This window comes from Paramisgurnus dabryanus, chromosome 1, assembly GCF_030506205.2.
Source record: "Paramisgurnus dabryanus chromosome 1, PD_genome_1.1, whole genome shotgun sequence".
NCBI lineage: Eukaryota > Metazoa > Chordata > Actinopteri > Cypriniformes > Cobitidae > Paramisgurnus > Paramisgurnus dabryanus.
Genome location: NC_133337.1, coordinates 68478946 through 68498918, shown reverse-complemented (window position 1 = coordinate 68498918; position 19973 = coordinate 68478946). Strand labels below are relative to the sequence as shown.

At 38.0% G+C, this 19973-nt stretch overlaps 1 protein-coding gene across 1 annotated transcript; it reads right to left on the bottom strand.

Annotated features, from left to right (window-relative positions):
- On the bottom strand, nt 1-19750 carry prkar1ab (protein kinase, cAMP-dependent, regulatory, type I, alpha (tissue specific extinguisher 1) b). The gene is made up of 11 exons (XM_065253460.2): nt 19603-19750; nt 17766-17965; nt 16611-16778; nt 15127-15218; nt 14974-15035; nt 14847-14893; nt 13172-13330; nt 13020-13080; nt 2082-2203; nt 1913-1994; nt 1-1520 (listed from the first exon to the last, which is right to left on the bottom strand). The coding sequence occupies exons 2-11, from the start codon at nt 17937-17939 to the stop codon at nt 1348-1350; spliced, it is 1140 nt and encodes a 379-aa protein (XP_065109532.1). The 5' UTR covers nt 17940-17965; nt 19603-19750; the 3' UTR covers nt 1-1347.
- Nucleotides 19751-19973: the final 223 nt, after the last annotated feature.

Sequence of the window (19973 nt, the reverse complement as noted above, 5' to 3'; positions counted from 1 at the left end):
TTATGAAGTAATAAAATGCAGTTTAATAATAAAATTGTTAAGAATGCTAAAACACAGAACATTCGTGGTAAACTGTTTTAATCTTTACATGTATCAAAAACTAAAACTGGGAACATACTATAAATAAAAAAGGGCAAAGACTAACTGCGTGATTGTCTGTTTAACAGAAAAGATGAACATTAAAACAAATCCTTAATAACACCAAATCAAATTACTCATCTTCTCAACTAAAAACTTTTTGTGCTCAGATAAAGACACCGGGTCTCTTTCATGATACAAACAAACAACATTGTATGTACTGGTGTGTTCAATTCAAGTTGATTTACAAGAATAGCTTTAATGAATTTGCAAGACTCTTGTTTTCAAACAGTACCAGAAAACCAAAGAGCTCAGCATTTATATTACATAATCACAACATTTTGACATTGAAACCGCTACAAGCAGATTAAAAATAACCATAGAAACACTTACAAGAGAAATTAAGATGGCATGCGTCTATATGCCACTGTGAACATTAATGTATAATTTATGGAAAAATAAGCTTATTAAAATAAAACGTATTTTCCGGCTTATACTGACAAAAAGGTGAATACTGAAACATTCCACTTGAAAGCTAGTTTCGTTCAGTGATAGCACGCATGAGATTTAAAAATACAAATAAAATAATATCAGTGTATTCGCAATGGTTCACCATTCACTGCTAGAAGCAAAATTCAAGTTAAGAAATGAGGCTCTGTCCAATGTTTGGCACTGGCTTTTTAGCAGAAAAGAAACTAATATCATTTCAACTGTTGAGAGTAATGCATGGGAATGACCAGACTACAGAATTACTACAATAAGCACCGACGGTGTGCTGGAATGATAACATAGAAATGATGTAATGAACAAATACAGTAAAATAGCATATTATTCCCATTTCCATTAGACCATATATCTTTATAGGGCAAATATGGCAGTAAGGCTTAAAGGAGCTGAATCACAATGTATCTGTTTAACTTTATATATGTAGGCAGTTCATTTTATAAAACTAGTCTTATAAAACTGTGTGGGTAAAGGAATTCAAAATTGTCTTAAAATAACTTTACTATAAATATATTTTTCTCCCATCTTTTTGTTTATTTCACTGCTGGAGGTATAAACTCTATGGTATAAATGCTGTGATTTGATTGGACAAGCATACGTTTGATTGTCTCTCTTTTCGACTGGCTGTAAATGTCCAACAATGACGCAGTTAAAGCTTTCGACTGATGGGAAGCACTTAATAAAGCACATGAGCTTGTGTATACGGTGTAAATTTAAAACTAAATTGTATGGACCGTGTACCAGAAGTTATGGGAGCAGGTGGTCTTAGACGGAGAGCGAGACGAAGCTGTTGTACTGCTGGATGTTGCGTTTGAGGATGTCCGAGCACGGCCCCAGCACCCGTTCGAAACGTGGCCTGTCCAGTTTGACGCACTTCAGCGGGCCACGGGCCACCACGGTGGCTGCACGGGGCCGGTTCATCAGCAGAGCGATCTCACCTTCGGAGAGAAAAGAGAACACAAATTGTTCACATAATGCTAATAGTTTGGACAGCCATGTTTTTCATGAGCTTAAAAAAACATGTAGATTTTTAGCGCCATCTAGCAGTGAGACTGTGAGTCACAACCAATGGCTCAGTCCACAGCTCACCCTTCCCTTTCAAAACACATAGTGAAGCTATGGTACAAAACAAGCTCTATACAACAGTTTGTCCGTTTATGTATACTGTAGAAACATAACAGTGTAAAATGATTTAATAATTGTATTTATTTATTATTCATTAAAATTTATGAACAATTTTAAGAGAAAAAATGTGAAAAGTACTAAAAGACTGAATGTATTTAATGTAATGTTCATTTGCTTCGAAAAATCCATGTTGTCCCTGACATACCAAAGTAGTCTGATGGTCCTAACCGTCCGACCTCTACAAATTCCTCGTTCTCTGATCTCCGCTGCAAAACAGCTGCACATCCCTGATAAAACAAAGAGTTAACATGACTTTAGAAAACAGAAGAGTATCAAAAACACATTCAGATACTTGCGGCAAAGGCAAAGCTCACCTCCAGGATGATGAAGAACTCATCTCCTGGTTCTCCTTGCACTACGATCTTCTGACCGTCTTCAAACTGCACCGTTTCTAAAGCATCAGCCACGGTCAGACGCTCCCACTTATCCAGAGACTCTGCAACGTACAGACTTGCTTATGTCAAACAATCCTATCACAGCACAAATGTTTTCCATTATAATTTGTCTGGTTGAAAATAACAAGTTCCTCATCAATATAACCCTTGTGCATCAATTTAAAAAAGTTACACATAGGTTCACAGGGGACAAAAATGTCCATGTCCAAAAAGTGTCATAAAAATATTATAGATTTATATTTTTTTCCACTTTCACTGATGCCATTTTTTAACCAGCATCAGCTCTAATCACAATGACCAAACATTCATTAATTTTCAGAATTTTAACCCTTCAAATGCTGGTTTGTTTACACAATGCCACTGTTGTTTTTTATGAACAAAAACGACACCTCCTTTGCAGCGGTTGTAGTCTTGTGATATACAGTACAATATATTTTTTTTCACTGTTCACACACGCGCACACACACGCGCTCACACACACGCACATTCTGGTTTCACTGTTTTGTGGGGACATTTCATAGACGTAATGCATTTTATACCATACAAACTGTATATTCTATTCCCCTTACCTACCCCATTCTCTAACCCCAACCATCACAGAAACCCTTCTACTACTTCACATTTTCAAGAAACATCATTCTGTTTGATTTATAAGCTTGTTTTCTCATGGGGACCTCAAAATGTCCCCACAAGGTCACAAAAATACTGGTATTTCTATCTTTGTGGGGACAATTGATCACCACAACGTGATAATTACCAGGTACACACACACATACAATTTTCAGTACACACACATACAAACCACACTCTGACATCCATACCAACACACCCACACAATTATAGCTTCATAATATATCTAATTGGCTCTATAATATGCATAAGCAGAAAACAACAATAAAGCGATAATTTGCTTTATATGCCAAACCTAAAAAAATGGCACCATCTGGTAAAAAATAGTACAAATTTAAATTTTGAAGCCAATGCCAACAGCATGAAATCCTGTTAACAAAGATTGCATCATTTTATAGTTGAATGGCACCGGGATTAAAAATTGCAGTTTTAATGGGTTTCAATGGGGACATTTTTGTCCAAAAGGTCCTGAGAGGAAGTATTTTGTGTACCTAGTAGAAAATAGATTTTTTAAAGGAAATGAAGGTGAAATATTAAAATTACAATAAAAATGCACACCTGTGGCAAATTTTATGCAGTTAGCATTAACGCAGGCAAAGTTATCAAAAAACAAAACTGAAAAGGACAAAAATGTCCTCAAGGATGCACAAGGGTTTAAATATCAATTACTTTACTCAATTGGTAACTAACAAAGAGAAGTGACGTTTATCTGTAGCATGTGTGTGCAGATGCCAAATGATATTTTGTTATCTCATGCAATGACATTCATACATTTGCAAGACATAAATATCTATAAATAATTTTTTGTCCACTATAAATGATATTACTTATGAAATCCAAGACATTTGCTTCCAAAAAAAGTGGACTAATTAACATTATGAATAAATATTTTATAATAAAAACCTTAATCCTGGCTAAATAATCTATCGAGCGAAAAGACTAATGGCTCGGTTCCGACATCAGATGCTAATATAAATATTACAAATACTGTATCGAGCGCGCATAGTGTTTATCAAAATACACATGGCTCGGTTCCGTCATCAGAGTCAAGTCGGCGGTCAAACTGGGTGACTGTTAGGCGGCATAGTCATATAAGGCGTCCTTCTAAGACCCATAACGTAACGACAATTTCTAACAGATTCGATCCCCTAAGGAGTATACCAGCTGAAACACCTTTTAAAAGTGCCCTGGTCATTGGAGATTCTATACTCAGGAACACTAACATTGAGGCACCAAACACCATAGTCGACTGTATACCGGGAGCCAGAACGTCTGACATTAGATCCAAACTTAAAGTGCTGGCTAATGCTAAGCGGAAGTTTTCTAAGATTGTTATTCACGCCGGCACGAATGACACTAGGCTCCGCCAGTCGGAAATCACCAAAGATAATATTAAGGAGATGTGTGAAATTGCAAAAACAATGTCAGACAATGTAATATGCTCTGGTCCCCTCCCCGCCTACCGGGGAGATGAAACACATAGTAGATTAGTGTCTCTCAATGGATGGATGTCAAAGTGGTGCCCTCAGCATAACGTAGGGTTTATAGACAATTGGAAGCATTTCTGGGGAAGACCATTTCTCCTAACCCGAGATGGCCTTCATCCGTCATCGGAAGGAAGTGCTATACTCACTAAAAATCTGATCAATAGTCTTAATTCTGATATAGTCTGACTATCCAGGGCCCAGGTCAGGAAACAGACGGATCGGCTTAACCGTCCATCTGTTAGCTGCCGTGATACGTCAAGACCACTTATATCCCAGCACTTCGAGTCAATCTTACCGAAATATCAGCACATTTCAACTGTATCTGTTCCCCGAACAAATAAATACAGGGCACCGCTTGTTACATCTGGTACAAATCTGATTCAAATAAAATTAGAAAACAATACATTAACAGATGAATCTCGAATCTTAAAATTCGGCCTTCTTAACATTAGATCGCTTACCAATAAAGAACCTATTGTCAATGAAATAATTACAGACCAAAACTTAGATGTACTCTGTTTAACAGAAACCTGGCTTAAAGCAGACGACTACATTAGTTTAAATGAATCCACCCCACAAGACTATTATTATAAACACGAACCTCGATTAAAGGGGAGAGGGGGTGGTGTAGCTACAATATACAACACAATGTTTAAAGTAAACCAAAAATCTGAGCTAAAATTTAAATCATTTGAAGTAATGTTGTTAAATATGGAAATAACTGATCGTAACCACAAACAGCTTTCTTTTGCTTTAGCGACAATCTATAGACCACCGGGCCACCATGCAGATTTCCTTAATGAAATAGCAGATTTCCTATCTGAGCTTGTAGTCACTGTAGATAAAGCTCTTATTGTTGGTGATTTTAATGTCCATGTGGACAACCCAAAAGACGCATTAGGACGTGCGTTTATAGATGTTCTAAATTCTCTCAATATTAGACAAAACGTGACAGGGCCAACGCATACTCGTAATCACACATTAGACTTAATTCTGTCACTCGGACTCAATATTAATGACGTCGAAATATCACCTCAGAGTGATGCAGTTTCTGACCATTACCTTGTGTCATACACTGTACTTCTAGATAGGATCACTCAATCTACAACATGCTACCGACTAGCCAGAACAATAATTTCCACCACTAAAGATAGCTTTATTAGCACTCTTCCAGACCTGTCCCAAATGAAACATGTAGCAGATAACTGTGACGATCTAGATATTGAAATAGAAAACCTAAACAATGTCTGTTCTAACACATTGGATGCCGTTGCTCCCATTCGAAAAAAGAGATTCAAAGAAAAACCGCCAGCTCCATGGTATGACCATCACACAGCAGCCCTTAAAAAGGCAGCTAGAAAAATGGAAAGAAATTATAGAAGCACAAAGTTAGAAGTATGGCGCGCAGCATGGAAACAGAGTGTTAAACACTACAGACAGGCTATTAAAACCGCCAGATCTACATATCTTAGCAAGCTTATAAATGAGAATCATAATAACCCTCGTTTCCTCTTTAGCACAGTTGCGAAACTGACTAGAAACAAAGAACAAACAGAAACCAATAGTAAACTTCAACACAATAGTAACGACTTCATGAACTTCTTTTCTAACAAAATTTCGGCTATTAGGGAAAACATCGTAGCTACCCAGGCAGCCACCACTCTACCCATTAGTTCACTTAACACTAGACTACCATACGAACATCTCGATTCATTTAAACCTACTACAATAGATGAGCTCTCTAAACTAGTCACATCATCCAAATCATCGTCCTGTATATTAGACCCCGTTCCCACAAAACTACTTAAAGAAGTATTCCCTGTAGTGTCAACCCCGGTTCTAAATATCTTTAACTCATCGCTAGAAATAGGATACGTTCCAACAGCTTTCAAACTAGCAGTTATTAAACCGCTGATTAAAAAACCACAGCTTGACCAAGGAGAACTTAATAACTTTAGACCAATCTCAAATCTCCCTTTTCTTTCGAAAATATTAGAAAAGGTAGTGGCAAGCCAGTTACGCATATTCTTGACAAATAATAGTACATATGAAAAGTTCCAATCAGGATTCAGGCCCCACCATAGCACAGAGACAGCGTTGCTTAGAGTTACAAATGACCTCCTATTAACATCCGATCGTGGTGAAATCTCAATTCTTATATTACTAGACCTTAGTGCAGCATTTGACACAATAGACCACAGAATCCTACTCAATAGACTAGAAAACTATGTTGGTATCAGTGGTCAGGCGCTAGCCTGGTTTAGGTCATATCTAACCAATCGCTATCACTTTGTTTATGTAAATGAGGAAGAGTCATATCACTCCCTGGTTAAATACGGTGTACCGCAGGGATCAGTTTTAGGTCCTATCCTGTTCTCGTTATACATGTTACCCCTAGGAGACATTATCAGGAAACATAACATAAGTTTTCACTGCTATGCGGATGATACCCAGCTTTACATCTCCTCGCATCCCAGCGAAACACACACGTTTTCTAGGCTAAAAGACTGCATTAGCGATGTTAGTGACTGGATGGCACATAACTTTCTTAAGCTCAACTCCAATAAGACAGAGGTACTTATTATTGAACCAAATCGCTACAAACATAATATGTCAGATTACAAATTGCACATAGATGGCTGTACTGTGGTGCCATCTTCCACGGTTAGGAACTTAGGTGTGATGTTCGACAGCAACTTATCCTTTGATAGTCATATCGCCAACGTCTGCTGCACAGCATTCTTCCATCTTAGAAATATCTCAAAAATACGCCATATACTGTCTACATCTGACGCAGAGAAGCTTATTCATGCTTTTATGACCTCTAGAATAGACTATTGTAACTCGCTACTCGGGGGATGCCATTCAAATCAGGTCAACAAGCTTCAGCTAGTTCAAAACGCTTCTGCAAGGGTACTTACTCGATCTAAGAAGTATGACCACATAAGCCCAATTCTGGCATCTTTACACTGGCTACCAGTTAAATATCGCATCCAATTTAAAATATCACTAATCACCTACAAAGCTTTAAATGGCTTAGCACCCTCATATCTTAGAGAATTACTATCAGAATACAATCCATCACGCACACTACGGTCGCAAAATTCTGGCCTATTGATTATCCCTAGACCAGGGGTCGGGAACCTTTTTATCCAGAAGAGCCAAACAAACAAAACATTTGAGAGAAAATTTTCAAAAGAGCCACAGCAAAGTTTACACTCGTGTATTAGAAATGTTTGCACATTTTTATGTAATAACAACAGCAGTAATATACAACTTACACTGGTAGTAGTTCTGGTAGTTTTATACAACACCAGTAGGTGTCAATAACGCAGTTATTTTTAACTCATTTACACCCAAGCTAACTGTAGGGTTCTACAAACAATACTACATTAAAGCACTATATTTTGTTCACTGACATAGTGCTGGTTTCTAGCACTCCTAAGACACCACAAAAATTAGAAACAGGCATCATAAACAAGTTATTAACAAGAAGTGCATTGCACCCTGCTTACATTAATGAGATTTCTGTTGCTGCATCATTTTACTGAGTGCTTTGTAATTGGGGTCATAACTGGTGAGATTCAGCTTCATGCAGGCATTCAGGCTTTCATCCGTTAACCTTGAGCGCAGGTTGTTTTTGATGTTGTTCAGATGTGAGAAGGACTGCTCGCATGTATATGTTGAGCCAAACATTGTCAGCACAGCAACACTGACATGATGCATTGTGCTGAAAGTGGCTGGAAGTTCGTTCCAGGTTTTCAGGATGAGATTGTCTTCGCGTTGTAGTTTTCTCATATCTGCCCACTTATGTTGCTTTGCCAGTTCTGCCCGCTGACGAGCGAGGCTTTCTAGTTCGGAATTCAAATTGATAAATTTTGACACCCACATATCTGACACCTTCAGTTCAGCAGCTTCCAGCTCAAAATCTCCAATGGAGATGCCAGGGATGACACTCAGGTTTTGTGGGTCCACGGTGCACATATGTGGATGAGTTATGACTTTGAACAAATCTGCATTTCTGCGAAAGTCCGCAAAACGTGATTTGAATGACATCAGTAAATCAGACGTAAAGGCTGCGAGCTGCCTGAGGTCGAAATGATGAGTGGGGTCCCTCGCTAAGCAATCCTCTCTGTATGCTCGCAATGCTTCGAAGTGCAGGAGACGGCCACTTTCAATGTCCCTGATAAACAGTTCCAGCTTTGTTTCAAATGCAAACACTGCCTGTTGCAGGGACAAGATTGTGTTTCCAATGCCTTGCATTTTCACATTGAGGTGGTTCATATGACTTGTAATATCCACCAGGTAGTGAAACTTCAGAAGCCACTCAATGTCAGTGAGCTCGGGATGAACATTTCCTTTCATTTCCAGAAATGCCCTCACTTCATTTAAACAGGCAGCAAAGCGGGCGAGCACTTTTCCCCTGGATAACCAACGCACATTGCTGTGCAGTAGCAGCCCTGGATAATTACTCCCCACTTCATCCAGCAGGGCCTTAAACTGGCGATCATTCAATGCTCGGGCCACAATGAAGTTCACAATGCGAACGACCAATGACATCACTTCGCGAAGATCCTCTCCACACGACTGAGCGCACAGTGCCTCTTGATGCACAATGCAATGAAAGCTTAAGATGGGCCGCTTCTCTTGCTCACACAGAAGTGCAACGAATCCTTTATGTTTTCCTAACATACTGGGTGCTCCATCAGTACACACAGATATAAGTTTATTCAGTGGTAGCTTTTTCTCTGCAGCAAAATCCATCAGAGATTTTAACACATCCTCGCCTTTTGTTGTATCTTTCATCGGCAAAACAGCGAGACTCTCTTCACGCACTGTATCACCCGTCACATACCGCCCGACTATGCTTAGCTGTGCTATATTACTCACATCGGTAGACTCATCCAGGGAAAGAGAAAAGTAACTACCTGAACTGATGTCGTTAATCTGCATCTCCTCTATCTGGCGAGCCATCACGAGTGCACGATCATGAACAGTTCTTGCTGACAAAGGCATGTCTTCAATCTTTTGGATAATTTTATCCTTGTTTGGGAGGTCGTTAAACAGTTCTTTAGCCACACTGAGCATGCAACCCTTAATGTAGGCTCCGTCTGTAAATGGTTTCCCACTCCGCACAATCTCCAGAGCGCCAGCAAAGCTCGCAGAATTCAAATTCCCGCTTTTGTTGGTCCATGCAAGCAGCTGCTGCTGTCCCGTTTCCATTCTCCGCTGAAGCTCAGCGCAAGCTTTTTTCCTGCAATCCCCATCGGGATATTTTGCGGCGAATGCTGCATGGTGCGTCTCAAAATGTCTCTTAACATTTGACTTTTTGAGCGACGCAATACGTTCATTGCAAATGAGACACACTGCGGACCCCGACTTCTCCACAAATGCAAATTGATCCGTCCATTCGGGCTGGAATGAACGGTAATTGTCGTCTTTTTTTCTTTTCGCCATCTTGCTCTCGTTGATGATGATTTTTAATTTTTAGTTAGGTTGTTGTTTAACTTGATGTGGACATGACACAGGCACGTCGTCCAATTAAAATTCAGCTCTCTGACAGGTAGGCTAGCTACAGGCCAAACGCCGCTGTCAATCATGTTAAGCTGCGAGTGTCTTACCTAAATATTTTAAACATATTTTATTTTATTTTACACATTCATAATTATACATTAATGGAGTATGCTAATAGTTTAAAAAATAATTTTGTCATCTTGTTCGAGGCTGTCTTTTAAGTCAACATTTGAAAATTGGAGAGCCATATAAAATCAGGAAGAGAGCCATATATGGCTCGCGAGCCATAGGTTCCCGACCCCTGCCCTAGACTATCAAAAGTGTCTAAAAGTGGAAGATCCTTTTCCTACTTAGCCCCTAAGCTCTGGAATGATTTACCAACCGATGTCCGAGAATCAGACACAGTCGATCATTTTAAATCTAGACTTAAAACTTTTCTCTTCAACAAAGCATTCGCATAATTTGTCTAGTAAAGGTTCTTAACTCGCAATAGTTATTTGCACGGAACAAAGCACTCACGGTCATAACACAGACCAACCAAATAAATAAATAAAAACCTTTTCTGCATGAACACTTAAAATGAATTGCATTAAATAGTTTGCCACCGTTTGCCACTGAACCTGCATTAACGACGACAGTGGGGCTTCCGGCCTTAGTCAAACGGTTTGGCACGTATGGTCGGGTTGCGATTTTGGTGCTTTCGTGTGTCTTGTGAATAGTATGCCATACAGACCCGTTTGCCACTGAACCTGCATTAACGACGACAGTGGGGCCTCCAGCCTTAGTCAAACGGGTTGGTATGTATGGTCGGGTTGCGTTTTTCGCGCTTTCGTGTGTCTTGTGAATAGTATGCCATACATACCCGTTTGCCACTGAACCTGCATTGACGACGACAGTGGGGCCTCCAGCCTTAGTCAAACGGGTTGGCACGTATGGTCGGGTTGCGATTTTGTCGCTATCGTAAGTCTTATGAATAGTATGCCATACTGACCCGTTTGCCACTGAACCTGCATTAACGACGACAGTGGGGTCTCCAGCCTTAGTCAAACGGGTTGGTATGTATGGTCGGGTTGCGTTTTTCGCGCTTTCGTGTGTCTTGTGAATAGTATGCCATACAGACCCGTTTGCCACTGAACCTGCATTAACGACGACAGTGGGGCCTCCAGCCTTAGTCAAACGGGTTGGCACGTATGGTCGGGTTGCGATTTTGGCGCTATCGTAAGTCTTATGAATAGTATGCCATACAGACCCGTTTGCCACTGAACCTGCATTAACGACGACAGTGGGGCTTCCGGCCTTAGTCAAACGGGTTAACACGTATGGTCGGGTTGCGATGTTTTTGGCGTTTTCTCCTGGTCCTGTAAATGGTATACAATATAGACCCGTTTGCCACTGAACCTGCATTAACGACGACAGTGGGGCTTTAGGCCTTAGTCAAACGGGTCGTCAGGTTTCATTTTCTCTTAAAGATCGGAAGGTGACCCTTATTTACCATATATACCCTCGCATTGGGCCCCCAATTTGCTAAATCCTCAACTGTGGATAACAGAATTATGCCGCAATATTTAGTCTGTCTGGAACTAAGCTGAGTTAAACCACATCACTGTGTGACACTTCAATACATATGAACGGCCGCTACGCTAATACGATTTTGTTTTTCTCTCCCTGTCTCGTCCTCGACCCGAGGACGAGACAAACAGACCCAGTCCCGGTAGATGTGAAAGTTGGCACACCTCTGATCTACTGGCTGTCCTTCAACGTTATGCCCAGCTGATACCTGACCAACGATCACCGGCAGAACCGCTTAATCTCCGCTAAATCTCCATTTCCGTTCTCCCAAGGGTTTTTCCCTCCTAGGACTTATTTTTCCTCGGATAAAAGCCCGGGGTTTTTTTTTTCTCCTAGGGGGTTTTTCACCCCGGGGAGGCAGCCTTTTTGGGCTTTACCTAGCTTCCTCTTCTATACGTTGCTTTAGTAATACGTGCAATTATAATATTGAGTCATAGCCGCAGCAAATTTAACTGCTCATGCCATCATGTATTTTGTTGTGCTATCTGTCGTTTTCTGTGCTTTTCACTGCTTCTATTTATGTAAAGCTGCTTTGAAACAATTGACTTTTGTGAAAAGCGCTATATAAATAAAATTGAATTGAATTGAATTGAATTAAATAAAAAAAACACTTAACCTGACGTACACTGCAAAAAATGACTTTCTTACTTAGTATTGTTGTCTTGTTTTCAGTTCAAATATCTAAAATTCTTAAATCAAGATATATTTTTTTGATGAGCATAAAAAGAAAATAAGTCTAGTTTTTAGACAAAAAATATAATTTTTAAGCGAATTTGTGCTTTAAACAAGAAAAAGGACTGACAATTGGGTAAGAATTTTGTTCTTGAATTTTTCTTGAATTAAAGGCGGGGTCCACGATCTCTGAAAGCCAATGTTGACATTTGAAATCACCTAAACAAACATGCCCCTACCCCAATAAAATCTGGACCTTCATTTGATAGACCCACCACACATATAGACCAGTTCAAATGATGTAAACAACACTGGTCCAGAAACACTTCCTGTTACAGTTTGTGACAGTTATTTTTTTATTTTACATATATTATTATCTTTAAGATGTTTGTTTAACTTCAGTTAATTCAGGTTTATATGTTCTGTTGGTTTATTTTATCCCAACGTTTATCTAGTGTTAAAAAACGGAAACAGGAAGTGCTTCTGGACCAGTGTTGTTTACATCTTTTGAACTGGTCTATAAGCAACCCAGGCAACGATGTTGGTTAGTAGACATGCCCCTTACTGCTGATTGGCTACAAGTGTGTTTTGTTAGTCGGCTCGACTCCCTTTTCCAAAGTGTTTTTCAAAAATTATGCACCCTGCCTTTTAAGTGTTTTAGAAGAAAGTAAACTTATTTCAATATTTCACTTTTTTGTTACCCCAGTTTTCAGCACAAATTCACTTAAATATTGTGTCTATAAATTTGATATAGTTTATATATCTTAGGTCATTTTGCTCAATGCATCTTTACTTAAGAATTTTTAGATATTTGTACTGAAAACAAGACAAAAATATTAAGTAAGAAAGTAATGTTATGCGGTGTACAATGCATATGGCTACCAAAATATTCAGCTCTAAATAAAATGTTGTTTAAACTCTGAACTATACCAGCCCAGATATTCAACCACACTACCTCATCACATCACAGCTAACAATCCCTTACCCAAAATGGATACTTTGCTTAGGAACTCCTCATACATCTTCCTCTTCCTCAAAGTGCTTCCCTAAAATCAAACACAGCCCATGTTTTAGAATATGAAATAACTCTGTTCAAGTGATCCAAAGTGTCATTTCAAGTGATCCAAAGTGATGTACCATCAGTATTCTCCTGTAGCTGTCTCTGTCAATACCCCAGAGCTTGACATTGGTCTTGGCTCTGACAGTCGCAGCTCTCGGTGTACCATAGATTAGAGCCAGCTCTCCAAAGCTGCCCCCCTCTCCAATGCTGGTGACCCACTCACTGTTAACATACACCTGTGAGGAGACATATAACACCATATCGTCACACACAAGTCAAACATTTTTAGTCAGTCAAAAGTGATCCTGCCTGTGAAAATCCAGCTAAATGTGCTGTTTTGTACATTAGATAATCTTTCATAAATTCTGTACAAATATAACTTTGATATCTTTAATATTGATATTGTTTATTAAAGTCATGGCAAAGATTAAAATCAATGTAAACATTGATGCTCCAAATCTCACAATTAGATTATGAGACTTAAGCCTGGATTTCACAAACAGGGTCACACATGTACTTGTAGCTTTAAAGCCCTAAAAGGATTACTTCACTTTCATAAAAAAAATATAATTTACTCATCCCTATGTCATTCAAGATTTTCTCAATATAATATAGACTTTATTGGACTTCAACAGTAAATGACGAAGGTTGTGCTAGATAAGACCCTTATAGACCCCTTAATCGCCCACGTCACTATGACGTCACCGCTCTAGCTGGATGGCAAAAAATAAGTAGGAACTCATAGCCGGCGTGCTAAAAGTTTGAGGTTTTGACTTTAAAATGTCATCTTGATGTGTTTTTGGCTGCCAGAATAGAAGGAACAGCACTTTTGGTTCAAAACTAAAGTTTTACCGGATCCCGGCAGACATTTCTTCACAGAAATCAAGAAGACAATTGTGGTTGAATGCAATACGGCGTACAGACTGGACGGAGACAATCATAAATAATACTCGTGTTTGCAGTGCACACTTCATATCAGGTAATATAATCTATGCATATGTACTGGTGTGTTGGTTATCTAGTACAAATCAGCTTGTTTCTGTTTTATAGGCGAAAAGTCACCAACCGCGCTATTGTTTAGCTTAAATGTTAAACAAACATACAGCGATAGATGTGTATGCCATCGTTTAAATGACCTCTTAAAATAATCCACATTGCTAATCATAGTTAGCCCAGCGATAGGTTACATTAGACAATAAGAAAAAGCCTTGACAAAATTCCCGAAACCACCCGAAAGTAATTCATATGTTGTCTAGGAAATATCCAAAACCTGGTTAAAATCGCGAGAGTTAATTTACAAAAATAGCTGTCACGGTCCCGCAGAATCAGTGACTGTACATATTCGGACAGATTCGAAACTTCTTCTGCATCCATGTTTAATAAATCCCTCCTAAAACGTGCTAGTTTAAGCTTGTCAACATTGCCTCCGCGGCTCTTTCTGCCTCCAGCTAAGCCCCGCCCACACAAATACGTCACAATGTTTACCAACTGTAAAAGGGTCTATTCCTTGGTTGGGATCGTTTAGAGCCCTTTGAAACTGCATTGAAACTGCAATTTTAAACTGCATTAAACTGTAAACTGTTGAGGTCCACTAAACTTCACTATATGGAGAAAAATGTTTTCCTCAAAAAAATTTATTTCTTCTCAACTGAACAAAGAAGACATAACATCTTGGATGACATGGGGGTGAGTAAATTATCAGATTTATTATGAAAGTAGAGTAATCCTTTAAACTGGAGTAAAGGAGCTTACATCCATTTCGCCCTGGTCGATGACATAAAAGTTATCGCCCTCATCACCTAGAAAACAAATGCAAATTTAGATTTACAATAATACATTTTTAATATAATAATAATAATAATCTTATAATAAGTTCTACCTTGCTGGATGACAATCTCTCCTGCAATGTATGTGACTGGGAACATTGCATCAAAAATGTCACTGTAGGTAAAAATGCAGAAAATATACAGTCAGCACATGAAGTACTTATCTATGTTAAATAAATATATTGTAATCTCGAAAAGTAAATCACCTTCGTTCATTGTCATCCAAATGTGAGAAGAGCACATTCCTTTCAATAGCTTTGGCAAGAGCTGCCATAGTTTTGTAGTCTTTAGGGATAACCTTCACAGCAAAAAAATATAAATACTTTATATCAAATCTCTATATCTCTAATTGACCCACTGGGTGCTTATCAGTACTCAAAAAGATGCTTCCTTATTTCCTCGCTCCTCCATCCTCCAGCCCATGAACCAGAAACCAACCAAGGGCAGCCATCTTGTAGGACACCTCAATTCTTCAATTGCATGCCCTACAAGATGGCTGGTGTATATTGTGCAGAAAAGATTTATTGACTAAACCTGATGCACATATGAATTTTCCTCCCTTTTCTCACTATCACATCTTCAAATCCAATTAGAACTAACAAATAAATGTTAGTTTTCATCATCAAGTTGTAGATTGTTTAGACAGACACATCAACGTGTTTCCTATTTAAGACGAGTAGTTATACGAGCAAGGTTGGTGGTACAAAATAAAACATAGCGCTTTTCTTAGCGGATTTAAAAGAGGAACTATATTTTATGGCGTAATAGCACTTTTGGGAGTACTTCGACTTGGCGCAGTAACACTCTCCCTCTCCCATTATGAGAGGGAGAAGGGGAGCGGATTTTTCAGGCGAGTCGATGTACTCCCAAAAGTGCTGTTCCGCCATACAATATAGTTCCTCTTTTAAATCCGCTTAGAAAAGCGCTATGTTTTATTTTGTACCACCAAACTTGCTCGTATAACTACTCGTCTTAAATAGGAAAAACGTTGATGTGTTTGGTCACTTCTAACTTTATCTCTGAGTGGTACCATTGAATGAATGGGGCTAAGCTAAATGCCATCGAAGTGTAGCAGCTAGAGGGATGTATCAACTCTTCTTAGTTAAGGTAATAACATATTTTAATATTGAAAATGAGTAGACTATTCCTTTAAATTACAGGTATTAAAATATGAATTCATCACCTCATCAACATGATTATTGAATTACATCTCTGGATAATGAAAACAACATCTCCCAATGTTGCTCTGGGTGTGTGTGTGTGTTCAAGACTTGCAGTTTGTGTGTTCACTACTCACTGGGATGGGTTAAATGCAGAGGGCACATTTCGAGTATGCGTTGCATACTTGACAAACATGTCACTTTTCACTCTCTTTCATAATGTCATTAAGCCTTGCCTTTGTTATTGTGAAATAGTGATCTCTAGTGGTAAAAATCTATGTGTAGACACATATGATATTAATTTAGAGCAATTTATAAATGTCTTTTATTTTAATGCAATGAGATTATGAACTCTAAATGTCTGTTTTAACTATATTCGTGTCCACATGATAACGATAACAATAATTTGCGCAAATCATTTACTTTAATGACATTTATTAATAATGAAGATTTACTTTCGCAATTCAAAAAGTAAGAAAATAAGAAGCATCCTACGGTACATCAAGGGGACACAATAGAGAGCTACTGACCTTCCTAACATATGAAGCAGCATCCTCCTCAGTATAGACCTCAGCACTGATGGCCCCTCTCCGTCTGCGACCCTTCACCACAGGATTCATGGGAGGAGAGACTTCCTCTTCACGCGAGTCTGAGCGAGAACTGGCTTTCTGCTGGTTTTGGATCTGTTTAGCTTCTTCCTGCGCGTGATAAAAAAACATATTTATTTTTAAGGTGTGGTACTATATCATGAGTTTTGTTGGGATTTAAATATGTTGACACTATAAAACTACTCTAACTTAATGGTATGCTAAGTTTGTTTAATCACATTAAATCAAATAAAGGAAAAAATGTCTTGTCTCTAGAAAGTAAAACAGCTTTTTGTTCAGTTTTATTGTGAATGTGTGTTTTATTTTTCAATGTGTGTGTGTGTGTGTGTTGCCAGCTGGTTTAAAGATTGCTGTATCGTTTTGACATCTCGTGGTTCTGTGTGATTTGGACAACATCAAGTTACGCCCCTGCTTCAAGTTACGCTCCTGTCTTGCAGTCAACCCATCTTCATACAGTGCATGTATACTATTCTAATAACAAAATTTGTGTCACATGCACTGTATGCTACGTGGACACTCGCATGTGTGTAAAACAAATCTATACTTCTAGCTTGAGTAAGAACCGTAACCCCTTTGTTTTACAAGTAAAATAAACATTAGTAACATGATCTTTCTATTCTATCAGCCTCAGCTCTGAGAACGTTTATCCCATTAATCTCCAAAAGGGTTTAAAAAATAACCTGATTCAACTGAAAAATTTATAAAAGTATTACAATCTTCCACTCGTTCCATAAAACACTGCAATTTACTTCAATTATAAACAATGTCTAAATATATAACTAAATATTTTTTAAGGGTAAACTGCGGCTTAGCCAATAAGGATTCTTCATGCCACTTGTAAAATATTGAAATATACCTGGGTAAGTATTGTGTGAGAGTGCAGGAACTTGACTGACTGTATGGATCTTGCTTCAAAATTATTGATAGTGTAGCTATGGGTAAACTTTGCAAAAACAAACTTTTCTGACTTTTACAGAAACGTATACAGTTGATGGTAGGTATGTGTAAATATACATTATCACTAAAAACCTTGTAGTTTTATATTTATTATATCCTAATATAGATTAAAGTGCAAACCTTTTCAAGTCTCTCGAAATATTCTCTGAGGAAAGCCATGGGTCTGTCGGGCCGTGACGTGCACAGCTGTACGATGCAGTCCTTCAGAAGCTGCTGGATGTTGTGTTTCTGCACATATAACTCACAGTCCCGCAGACTCTTCTCCTCCTCACTGACCACATTGCCTGATGCCATGGTGAACGCTATATCTGACGTTTGATCTACAGTGGTTACAGAAATACAGAAGAATAACTTACAATGACAGACAGCTCTGTGAGATAAGGATAAAATGTAACCAGTTGTATTCTCAGTGGACATGAACTATTGTTAAATATACTATATTGTATTGTATAAGAGAATTAGTTAATACTATTTTGCCATTATTATTTTTTCCCAGTACTTTAAATTTACTTTTTGAATTGATGTAAGAAAAGTTCTTCAATGTCCTAACTCGCAAACTGGAAAAAGTTACTTTCTTTGAATTCTTATAAGGATCCTCAAGAGATTTCCCAATCATAAATTGATTTTTTAAACAACCAATGCTCTGTGGCATCAAACGACTAAATTTAAAGGGGACATTACATTTCATTACACTTTTTCATGTTTAAGTGCTATAATTTGGTCCCCAGTGCTCCTATCAAACTAGAAAACGTGAAAAATAACAACCCAGTAACTTAGTTTTGGTAAAACATTTTCTGCAAGCATGTGAAAAAAATAAATAATTGAAATTTAACTCCCCCTGTAATGTCATAAGGGGATAATACCGCCCCTTAATCTGCACTACCCAACCATGGCACTGCCTTTAGTGCGGAGATCAGCTCATTTACATTTAAAGGACACACCCAAAAACAGCACATATTTGCTCACACCTACAAAGTGGCAATTTTAACATGCTATAATAAATTATCTGTGTGGTATTTTGGGCTAGAACTTCACATACGTACTCTGGGGACACCAAAGATTTATTTGACATCTTAAAAAAATCTTGTGAAATGTCCCCTTTAATTACCATAAAAAATTAAAGAAATGTTAGTAAGGAGGACCTCGGTTCTCAAACTGCTATGTGTGCACCCTTCACATCCCGTTGTGGGGTACTTTTAGCGATTTTGTCTGTTAATAAATTATTAATACAACAATATTATAATGGCTGCACGTTCTGAAAATAAATTAAAACAGTTAATCTTCTGACCCAGATGGACACCTACAGAAGACGAGGACAGGATTACTACATAATTATTTTAGTACTGGGATTTATGTCAAAAATAATCTGGAGATTATTTATGTAACAACATACCTGTAAAGTATGATTTAATGCGTGGTCTGTATAAAATAAGTATGACTCATTATTTATAGAATAACAACTTTTGTCGCATATTGCATGTTACTATTAAAAATTAAACAATTACTAATCAACAACACTGCAGAAATTATTTCGCAAATACGCAAATGCATTTATGATGGAGGTTAAAATATCAAAATTTTAATTCCATCTTGACAAGACCAACAGTTTATAAATATCTCATTTACTGAATATGCAGTATATAATTTAATTGCCTAAAACCTCTAGAAAAACAAACATAACGCACTGTAAAATGCTATTGAAGTTCCAATGAGAACGTAGGAATTAAAAAAATATGAAATATAAATATACACATTATTTACGCTTAGGTAAATAATGTTGTACATTATATATGATATTTGAATACAGCGAGATATTTAATCGAAGGCCTCAGAGTGGTCGCCATCTTGATCTGTATCATAAACAAATGACATTTACAACAGTTATCTATAACCACACGTTTAATGCTACGTTAACCTGCACAAACAACATGACAATTGAATGATCGTTTTTCCTTACCGAGCCTTAATAACCGGACTCGGTCTGCGTGTTATTCCGTAATATTCAGAGACACAACTGCAACTATATTTTTCTCACAAGCGCTTGGATGTCAGCCCACCGGAAACGGTAACACACCAAAGTCTGCCATTGACGTCAATTCGCTTGGTTCTCACATGGAAACCGTAACCCCTGGCAACCTTAAAGAGCTCGTTACACAAGTTAAACTTGGTCCCAAACCTAGATTTTTTACCCAAAGAATTTCACTTTAATAAAAAACTATTTTGTCACTTTAAACGTTCAGATAATTTTAGTTGTATAAAAATTGTAAAATTGAACTGTGGTCCAGTATTTAACTGTTAATATGCCACCTTATTCACAAATGACAATTA

Coding starts and splice junctions, on each gene's coding strand:
- prkar1ab (XM_065253460.2), bottom strand. CDS start 17,939: ATGGCATCAGGCAATGTGGTCAGTGAGGAGGAGAAGAGTCTGCGGGAC. Junction 15,036..15,126: donor TTGGATGACAATGAACGAAG/GTGATTTACTTT, acceptor TTTTACCTACAG/TGACATTTTTGATGCAATGT. Junction 13,081..13,171: donor GCTACAGGAGAATACTGATG/GTACATCACTTT, acceptor GTTTGATTTTAG/GGAAGCACTTTGAGGAAGAG.